At 37.9% G+C, this 10,574-nt stretch overlaps 2 protein-coding genes across 2 annotated transcripts; both read left to right on the plus strand.

Annotated features, from left to right (window-relative positions):
- The first annotated feature begins 1,725 nt into the window (after positions 1 to 1,725).
- Positions 1,726 to 6,242, plus strand: LOC137955909 (small ribosomal subunit protein uS3x-like). The gene is made up of 6 exons (XM_068803126.1): positions 1,726 to 1,872; positions 1,982 to 2,129; positions 2,420 to 2,591; positions 5,471 to 5,525; positions 5,609 to 5,740; positions 5,865 to 6,242. The coding sequence occupies exons 1-6, from the start codon at positions 1,843 to 1,845 to the stop codon at positions 6,030 to 6,032; spliced, it is 705 nt and encodes a 234-aa protein (XP_068659227.1). The 5' UTR covers positions 1,726 to 1,842; the 3' UTR covers positions 6,033 to 6,242.
- A 1,502-nt stretch (positions 6,243 to 7,744) lies between these two features.
- LOC137956153 (thermospermine synthase ACAULIS5-like) lies at positions 7,745 to 10,267 on the plus strand. The gene is made up of 10 exons (XM_068803513.1): positions 7,745 to 7,955; positions 8,074 to 8,140; positions 8,308 to 8,402; positions 8,496 to 8,598; positions 8,823 to 8,911; positions 9,179 to 9,335; positions 9,416 to 9,491; positions 9,581 to 9,639; positions 9,737 to 9,873; positions 9,962 to 10,267. Exons 1-10 carry the CDS (start codon positions 7,813 to 7,815, stop codon positions 10,050 to 10,052), a joined length of 1,017 nt encoding a protein of 338 aa, XP_068659614.1. The 5' UTR covers positions 7,745 to 7,812; the 3' UTR covers positions 10,053 to 10,267.
- Positions 10,268 to 10,574: the final 307 nt, after the last annotated feature.

The raw sequence follows: 10,574 nt of genomic DNA on the forward strand, positions 1-10,574 counted from the left end.
ATTTTAAAATTTTTAATCCCCTATCATTATAATTTTAAAAAATGTATGCATAATTTTATATATAATTTATTCAAAGCCATCCCTACTTGCGAGATCATAAACAAGGAAAAAAAAACTCTTTGTCCCTTCCTCATGGCTCTTAAAGAAATTGAAAAGATATTTTAGTAGAAATACGTTTCTAGAGACTATTAGTGATTTTTTCAATAAATGTTGAAAAGACATTTTTAGTAGAAATATAGGGACCATTAGTGCCTCAAGTTTTTTCAAAATATTTTTCTAATTATAAATTATTTTTAAAAAATCATATAATTTTCTAAGTAAAATTTTCTTTGCAAGATGGGTTAGAAAACCATATAGAAATTTTTTGAATAAGTATTTGACAATTGATGATATAATACTTTGAGGATGAGGCAATTTTCATAACAATTTTGTGTTTGACATTTTATGTGATTAAAAATTTATCGATAAGTATAATAATATATTAGATTAATTATTAATTATTTTATTTCCTTAGAAAATACAATAAGAGGTCCATTTAACTTTCCTAAGAAAATTTAAAATATTTCTTGTAATTTTCTAGTAAGTCTCTAATAATAATAGGATTTTATTTAAAGGATTTATAATTTTTATTTGGGTGATTGTAAATTGATAGTGATATTTCATTTAATTTTGTTGTGTTTGATTATTGTATGGAGTTTATTTATAATGTTATGTAGTGTATGGAGTGTTTAGACAATTTTATGGAGTGTATAAACAATTTCATGGAGTGTATAAACAATTTCATGGAGTGTTTATAAAATGTATAAACAATTTTATGGAGTGTTGATGCAGGTATTATGTATATTGATTATGCCCAATTTTAAGTAGAGGTTATGCCGAATTTTATACAAGTATTATATATATAGATTATGCTCAATTTTAAGTAAAGGTTATGCCCAATCTTATACACGTATGATGCATATAGGTTTTGCCCAATTTTATGTAGAGGTCATGCCCAATTTTATGTAAAATATATGCATAATTTTATATACATTTTATTTGATATATATTTTTTGAAAAATTTTAAATATATATTGAGGCTCGAACTTGTTGGGCTCGAGCTCGATAATAATTTTAGGCTCGAGACAAGGCTCAGCTCGAACATAAACAGGTTTGGGCTCGGCTTGGCTCGATGCCACCCCTAGTTAAGGGGGTTAATCCACTATAAATTTGAATTGAAGTGAAAAATTGAATCATCCTTAACGCCTGCACAACCACTTTCTCTAACACATGACATTGGTTCATGCACCATAGTGTTTGAGGGTATTCCGACGTGCGCAACGTTGGACGAAATGAGTCTAGCTCTTACTTCGGTCCCGATTATCGACTCCTCACCGCGGGTTTAAATAAACGAGATCCGAGCCTCATTTAGGTTCGCGAGCCGAACCGAGCATCGTTCAAGTTTGGTTCGTTTGAGTTGGAACTGATCTTCCAAATCGGGTTTATTCGAATTAAACTGAACCGAGTTATTAGCGAACCTCGAGGTCTGTTCACTCAGCTAATTATTATTATTATACTTTTAATGAAATGCTTTAAGCCATGATGCGCAATACGCACACTGAAGCCTAGAATAAAAATTAGGGTTTTGGGAGACCAAATGGCCAGTGTTAAATCTCGTCCCTCCAGTAAAACTTCGGTTTTTCTAGCCGTCCGATCAATCTTTCTTGCTTGCTCTTAAATCATAAACATCCCAAACCGGCCTCGCCTTCGTTTGCACAACAACGACCACTGTTTAGAGCGAAGAACACTGCTCTTGTGTTCACAACTTTCCCTTCGATTTCTGTTTCCCTCCGAGCATTGAAAATGGCAACCCAAATGAGCAAGAAAAGAAAGGTTCTTCTTTTTGGCCCATTATGGTTTTAGGTCTTCTGTAATGTTATGTTTGTTCAGTAACTTTTTTATTTCAACTTTAACCTCAAAAAATTTGTTTCGTCTTCTGCAGTTCGTAGCTGATGGAGTGTTCTTTGCTGAGTTGAATGAGGTTCTGACAAGAGAACTTGCGGAAGATGGCTATTCTGGTGTTGAAGTGCGAGTTACACCTATGCGAACGGAAATCATCATCAGAGCTACTCGAACGCAGAACGTACTTGGTAAGCCGCTCAGTTGGATTTTCTTGTATCGCCATGTTTAAGTTTTGATTAGTATCTATGATCTTTTTCTTATTGTGGCCCGTTGGCCTTTTTTTTTTTTTTTTTGTATTCATCATAATTCTTTCTAGAGTCTAGGAAGAGAAGGACTGCTGTGTTTGTGTTTCTGAACAGTTTTGCGTGTGGTCAAGTACATAATTGTTTTTTTCAGATTTTATCGGATCATTATTTTTGGTTTCCAATTTTGATTTATTTAGAAAGTTTTTATAAGGGAACTTGATAATTTCCTTCAGGTGAGAAGGGCAGAAGAATTCGGGAATTGACGTCAGTTGTTCAGAAACGATTCAATTTCCCTGAAAACAGCGTCGAGCTGTATGCTGAGAAGGTCAATAACAGAGGTCTTTGTGCCATTGCCCAGGCAGAGTCCCTTCGTTACAAGCTGCTTGGAGGGCTTGCTGTCCGGAGGTATGCATCTATTGTTACAAATGTATGTTATTTGATTTGATCTGATATGGTCCATGCCATCCTGATTCAATTGGACAAGCTTATATTACTGTCTTTTCACTCTGGATGGATTGCCCTTGTTTTTGAAATATTCAGTACTTGTTATGTTGGTCCATTGCCGATCAGTTATTTTTGACTCTCCGTTGCAAGAGAGGGATTCAATGGTTTTCATTGTAGTTTAAGCGTACCTTTTCAAAATGAGTGGAAACACTCATATTTTTGTTACTTTGAGTGCTGATTGTCTGAACTATTTTTTGTAAACCCCTCATCACCCCCAAACCGAATACTTCACATTAGAAACCCTCCAATGTGGCCATTGAGCTAATGCTCCAATCTCGAGATAAATGGTTAAGTGTGAACATTGTTTTTATCTGGCCAATCTCATGAACTTTCAAAAAGGAAACCAAGTCAGGTCATTTCGGCTTTCTTTAACTTGATTATTCTTTGAATTCATCTTTACAGCAAAGTTGGTCCTCAATACCAACCTCGTGTCTGAGGACGCCCATATGTAGGCTGCCCTTCCCTCTTGAATTATGGTCTGAGGAACCTTCTATTCAGGTTCTTGATGGGAAAATTGCAAGGAAAAGTTTGGGGTGCCTTTTGTTTATCTGTGAGTTCATCTATACGGGTTGTCAAAATTCTTGTTTTTTCTTCTATCCAATGATTGACTTATCTTCAGGAAACCTCAGTAGAATATTGAAAGTGTATTTGGCTGACCTGAATGGTCCATGGGAGCTATTTGGAAGGCATTGTATTCATCTATAAAACAAAAGGTTTTCTTAGTGCCAATTTTGTGTGGAAGATGACAGCATTGATCTGGCTTCTTCATACTGTTTACCGTGATAACACTTCCTGTGTATGTGTGATAATTTATCATACCTAATTGTTATTTGTTTGTAACTATTTGGATTTTCAATTGATCTCGTTGCTATTTTTAGTGACACTGGAAATTCGTGTTTCCTGTCTTTGATTAGGGCCGTTATGCTTTTGTTATTTAGTGTGTTATGTCAAGTGCCAGAGTGTAGTATGGCTGATCTTTGTATTGACTGTATCTCAGTTTATTGATCCAATATTGTTTGTTTATCTAGGCTTGAGTTCATGTACTAGGTTTCTTTTCTTCTGAGCTTCAAGTCATGTTCTCCAGTCATCTATAAAGCAAATAGGTTTTTCTCATACCAACTTTGTGTCGGAAGATGACCAAATTAAGGTGGCCGCACCAATCATAATCATGGAACTATCTGTCTTCATGTGGAATGGTTGGGGTTACATTTAAACTGTGTTTTTTTGTGGTCCTTTTCTTCTCTTCCTGTGTATTTTCACGATACAGATTTTGCAAGTGCAGAAGTTTTTGTGTCATTGAAAGTTACTGGAGCTATACCCTATTGTATTGTTAGAAATTCTTTTATGTAATCAACATGTGGCCTAAAGTGTCGTTCTCGAACTATGTACTCCTGGATACAGTCAGACTTTTGTAGAGGTTCAGAACACATTTAGGTGAAGAATACCTTAATTGGAAAGCAAGTGGTTGATTTATAATGTTTCCCTTGGCTGTGTGCTTTTCATGTTTTGTGCTAATTTCAGATTGGGGTAATGTTCTGGTCATTTAAACATCTTTGAACTGAAAAAATGTTCCAGATAATTTTACATGCTTTGAGCCCTTTTTCAAATGCATTCCAGCTTCATTCTAATACATCATTTTATGACTGGCAGTATCTCCTATATTATCACCTTTGGCATTGGTTGATTTTTGGCTTTTCCCATAATTCCAGCATTGGTTTATTAGCTCCTAGATGCTGTAGTTAATGAGCTATCAAGGTTTGTGCATCAATGCTGAAATAGAAGTTCTCTGTGGAGGTTGTCAGGCTTCTTGCATGCTAAACTATTTGCTTGGAGTTTGGAATATCCTCCTACAGTTATTTCTTGTGTCAGGTTGAAACCATTTTCAGCAGAAGATTTTTCTAAATGACTTTGCTGATCGATCATTTATATTTTTATTTATTTATTAACTTTTATTAATGATTGAGCACTAGGTTATATGTTTATTTGTCAATGAGCTACACTTGAACTGTTGGGATCTTTTTCCCTTGGCTGTGTTCTTTTCAAGTTTTGTATTAATTTCAGATTGAGATGCAGACCTTTAATGTTGGGGTCATATAAACTTTTTTGAACTGAAAAAATGTTCCAGATAAATTTACATGCTTGAGCCGCCCTTTTTCAAATGCATTTCAGCTTCATTCTAATACATCATTTTTTCTTTCTTTTGAAATAGTTTTAAGTTATATTAATTGGCTCAAAAGAGCAAGATTACAAGGAGAGGGAATCATCCCATAATACATCATTTTATGATTGGCAGTATCTCCTATATTATCACCTTTGACATTGGTTGATTTTCGGCTTTTCCCATAATTCCAGCATTGGTTTATTAGCTCCTAGATGCTGTTGTTAATGAGCTATCGAGGTTTGTGCATCAATGCTAAAATAGAAGTTCTCTATGGAGGTTGTCAGGCTTCTTGCATGCTAAACTATTTGCTTGGAGTTTGGAATATCCTCCTACAGTTATTTCTTGTGTCATGTTGAAACCATTTTAAGCAGAAGCTTTTTCTAAACTATTTTTATTTATTTATGATCTTTTATTAATGATTGAGCATTAGGTTATATGTTTATTTATCAATGAGCAACATTTGGACTGTTGGGAGTTTTTTGTGTAAGCACAAGTGGGGGTATTCATCTCAGGGTTTTTGTCGTATATGAGCTTTCTGGAGTATGTTGGGTAGGCTTAGGTTTTTATATTTATAACACTAATTTAATATAGTGTTTTTTTTTTTTTGTGGGCAATATAGGGCTTGCTATGGTGTCCTGAGGTTCATCATGGAAAGTGGTGCGAAGGGATGTGAGGTCTGCTCCAAAATTACTTTTATATTCATGTGGTGTTCTTCATTGATTGCCTTTTTTGAACATTGTCCGCCTTGTACACGCAGGTGATTGTAAGTGGGAAGCTGAGGGCACAGCGTGCCAAATCAATGAAGTTCAAAGATGGATACATGATATCCTCTGGTCAACCTGTAAATGAGTACATCGACTCTGCGGTAAGACATGTGCTGCTTCGACAGGTATGGTTTTCCTCTCATATAATATATACTACATTTTTTTTGTTCTCTCAAGTGATGATTTTGTTAGATATTTAAGATATTGTGGGTTTGTGGCTAATGAAAATCTTGATTCATATTGTGTTAGGGTGTTCTTGGTATCAAAGTGAAGATTATGTTGGACTGGGATCCAAAGGGTAAGCAGGGCCCCACCACGCCTCTTCCCGATCTTGTCACCATCCACACCCCGAAGGAAGAGGAGGAATACATGAGGCCAAATTTGTTGGCGACAGACATAGAGGTTCCAGCAGCTTGAGACGATTCCTCTGTATGAAAAGAAGAAGGAATTTTAGTAGTGTTTTTTTTTCTTTGTAAGATCGTTATATACTTCCTATATCTTATAACTTTAGAAAGACTGGCAACTTTAGTAATTTTTGTTTACTTTTAAAAAATATGCATTGTATTGTCTGTTCATGCTTGAATTTGGAAGAGCTCCAAGTTGAGAAAGTGTGATTTGGGCGCTGTAGGGAACATCTAAAATGTCTCTCATGCTTGATGTTCAGCAACTGTCATTTAAGCTTAGCTGCATCATTTCTCTGGGGCATATGATGTGGCAGGGAAGAAGCGAATGCGGCTCTAGTAGCTTTCCTCTCTAATGAATGCTTGGGACTTTGCCGGTAGACAAATCAACGACAGCCAAAGCAAAAAGCAAGCAAATCAAAGCACAAGCCCTTTTTCTTTTTTTTTCCAAGCATGGTATAATATTATTAAAATAGTGAAAATTTTGAACAGATTAATGACCTTTTCATCAATTAGTTTTGCTTCAAATTTCTGGATACTTCTAAGTTTTTATCCCAATTGACAATTTCTCTCCAAAGTCTCCCGCTGACGTCATCTTTTATATATCTGGGTGGGGTCCGAATTGTCGGCCGAGATCGGACCACTAAGGGGAGGAAGTCAGCGGGTCAATCGAGCACACGATTCGGTTGATAGTTTGTCCCGGGGAATTCCAAATCATTAGAGTTAAAAGAGTCTTCTGAAAAAATGGGTAATTAGTGTGGACTGGACACTAAAAAAGTGTGGGATTTTTTTTGACTTTGGACAATGGGGGGGGTAGAAAAGGCATAGAAAAAGCTTTGACTCCTGCAACCGGGTTTCTCCACTCATATTATTTAAGCTTTTGACTTGGAAAAAAAAAATGTAAAAAAACACGAGTATGGTTTTGTAAGGGAGGAGACATTCTTTTTTGGCTGCCGGGTGTTGGAAATGTGTGAAATGACCGAAACCTCTCCACCGAAATCTCTTGACTGTGACTTCACTTTGCAATCACTCACTAATGCTCCATATGCCTACCAAAATCTCTTTTTTACCCTTACATTAATTTAAAACTATTTAAATAGATTAATCAAGTGTTTTCTTTGAGGGACTCTGGGTTTTGTAAAAGAATTAAGGGATCAGATTAATAATAATGAAAGGGCGATTTGGTCAATTAAAGAAGGTAAAAAAAAAATAATAAGACCGGCACGCAAAGACATGGCTGCATGATGAGGCGAAGGGCTTTGTAGGTGGAGGTGGACTCTCCACAATATCTACTTATTAGTGGAATCTCCACGCTCGACTGCCTCCTCCTCACGTGCGGGTCCCGCCAACTTCCTTCTCTCTCTCTTCCTCCACGCTTGGCCGGACGCCAGCCGTCATTAATCTCCCGGTCCCACTTCTTTCACGTCGACCCCACTCTTGTCCCCTTCTGTGACCCACCTATTTGCCACGTGCTCAACCACTCCCACGTCGGCAGTGGCGGGTCCCACCCGAGATCACGCCTCCCACCAAATTACCTTAATTTTGCCTCCCCCCCTCTCATGCAGAACCCACTCTCCTCCGCGCGTGCTTCTTCCCTCGTATCCGATTTTATCTTCCTTTTTTCTCTTTTTTTTTTTTTCCTCTTTAATTTGATTCCCTCCCCCCCAGCTCCCTCATCTGTATAAATTCGCTTCGCTGGACCTCTCTCCTCAAGCGTTTTCTCCTCTCCCCTTTCTCCTTCTATCTGCTTGCCATTCTTAACCTTTTTCTTTGTTCCCCCGTTTAGTGTGGTTGAAATGGGTGAAGCCGTGGAGATGAGCCTTGGAAACGGATTCACAGTGTCTCAAGGTGATGGATTCACTGCAGATGGCAAAAGTAATTGCTACTGGTTTGAGGAGGAGATCGATGTGGATCTCAAATGGTCGTTTTCACTAAACAGGTGATTTTTTTTTTTTTTTTTTTCTTTTGTCTCCGGCTAGGAAAGTTGTTTAATGGCGTTCTTTGAGGTTTCTATGTAGTTTGATCTTTTGTTTAATCAATCTCTTTGCCTTGATCAGCGTTTTACATAGAGGAGCAAGCGAGTTTCAGGAGATAGCTCTTCTGGACACAAAACATTTCGGCAAGGTCGCTATCGCGCTCCATCTTTCTTCTCTAGGCCTTCAAGCTCGATAACAGACGCTTTTTTTTTTTTTTTCTCCTTTTCTTGCGTTTTGTCTTCTTCTTGACGTTTATTATTTCTCTGTCCTATGTTCTTTTATTGATCTTGTTCTTTTTACTTTTCAATGGCTCAGGCTTTAGTGATTGATGGCAAGATGCAGAGCGCGGAAATGGATGAGTTTATTTACCATGAATGCTTAGTTCATCCTTCTCTTTCGTTCCATCCTAAGCAAGTTCTATATGCATACACTCGTTTCCGCTCTTCCTTAATTCGAGTTGATCCTTCAATGGATTTTTCATCTTGTATTTGTTTCGTTTGCAGCCCCAAAGTAGTTTTTATAATGGGAGGAGGCGAAGGGTCGACAGCGAGAGAAATTTTAAAGCATAAAAATATAGAGAAAGTCGTGATGTGCGATATTGATCAGGTGATAAAAAGGAAAAGAAATCCTTTTCTTTCAACCCAACTTCTTTCATCTCTTCAAACCACTTTTATCTTCGAGCATTCCCACTTGGCCACAGCCCAAAAAAAAAACGTAACGGACGGTTTTGTCGCTATGCTAGTTTTGAGGTTCATCTGTACTCGCAAAACAGAGGTTTCCGTCCACGTTCCCCTATATTCATGTTTCCACGTTTCATGGCATTCATGCAGGAGGTGGTCGACTTCTGCCGCAGGTACCTGACGGCGAACAGCGACGCTTTCGCCGACGAGAAGCTCCACCTCGTCATTAACGACGCTAAGTGAGTCCATCTGGTTTTAATATCTCGTCTCTTCACTAACAGCATCTCATTTAATTGCTTTTAATGAAACATAATCATTTCCTTTAGATGCATTGAACGGCTTTGCTGTTTCATTTGAAAAGCTGCCTGTAACAGGTGCATGATTAATGCCCCAACTTAAGGACGTTATTAATATTAAACAACGCAATGGCCAAAAAAATCTTTCTTCCATTATGTGGAAGAGCTTCTTGACTTTATGTTGATGAGCTTCCATTATGTTGATGAAAGGGCGGAGATTGAGGCAAGGAAGGAAAAGTTTGATGTGATAGTGGGAGACCTGGCGGATCCAGTGGAAGGAGGGCCCTGCTATCAGCTCTACACCAAGAGCTTCTATGAGCAGGTGCTGAAGCCCAAGCTGAACGACAAGGGCGTCTTTGTAACTCAAGTGGGTCTCTCTCAACTCTCATTTCCTCTCTGACTTTGTATTCCTCCGAGTGATTTCTTCCTTTTGTTTTGTGTCCACAGGCCGGACCTGCAGGTGTTCTCACCCACAAGGAGGTCTTCTCCTCCATTTACAACACCCTCAAACAGGTCTTCAAATGTGAGTATTTTCCCTGTTTCCGCTCAAACTTCAAAATGGTTTATTACTTGTTTACGGAGGGGATCATGATTTAGCTCATATTTCTTCAGACGTGGTGGCGTATACTGCTCATATCCCTTCTTTTGCCGACACCTGGGGTTGGGTCATGGTAGGTAGATTTTTCCGGATTCGTTTGTCATGATTCGTCACTGCTATAGTCTTTAACGCCACTTCTGGCTTTCTTGCTTAATATTTGCATTTTGAAGGCCTCTGATGAACCATTTAGCTTCGATGCCAAACAAATGGACGCAAATATCAAGGAACGAATCAAGGGAGAATTGCACTATCTGAATGGCGATTCCTTCGTCGCGTCTACTGTCATGAACAAGACTGTTATCAACTCGTGAGTGTTTCATTGACGATTCATAGTCCCATCCTTCCCATGAAAACGAATTGTTCCCTCGGTGACTCTTGGATTTTTATGTTGGCAGGCTGTTGAATGAAACTCACGTATACACGGAGGAAAATGCGAGATTTCTGCATGGGCATGGGAAGGCACACTCTTGCAATTCCAATCTCTGAAAGGGGATGCGGGAGAAATGCCGCTGACAGTGAGGAACTCAACGTCCAAAAGAAAGTTAGAATTGAACAGTTGCAGAGGTTTTTAAGTGTAGTCTCTTTAATAGTAAGCAATAGACAGTTTGGGGACGTGGGATTCTTTTCTTCTTTTACAGTATATCTGATGGCGGAAACAAACTCTTGAACCAAATAAGATAATAAATTCTGTTTTAGATCAGATCTTACAAAATGCATGTATATTTGCTTAGAATTTGCTCATCCTCAGGCGGATCTCTGCTGAAAAATTTTCGGAAACGACGGAGCTTATTGGCATATAAGCACCATCTTATGCAACTGATACTTCTTACATGATTTCTAAATTCATTGAAAACCCTAATTTCACCTCTCGCCTTCAATCTTCTTCTCCCAGACCTAGATCTCTCATTGATTAATCATCATGAATGTACAATATGTAAATTTCAAATAAATTTAATAACTCATTTCCTACTTGTAAAAATCTTTTTAAAACCTTCTTTTCCAATTAGA

Source organism: Aristolochia californica, unplaced genomic scaffold (assembly GCF_029961685.1).
Source record: "Aristolochia californica isolate CCGP_79_NKW_82.1479 unplaced genomic scaffold, dmAriCali1.0.hap1 SCAF_2, whole genome shotgun sequence".
In the NCBI taxonomy this organism is placed as follows: domain Eukaryota; kingdom Viridiplantae; phylum Streptophyta; class Magnoliopsida; order Piperales; family Aristolochiaceae; genus Aristolochia; species Aristolochia californica.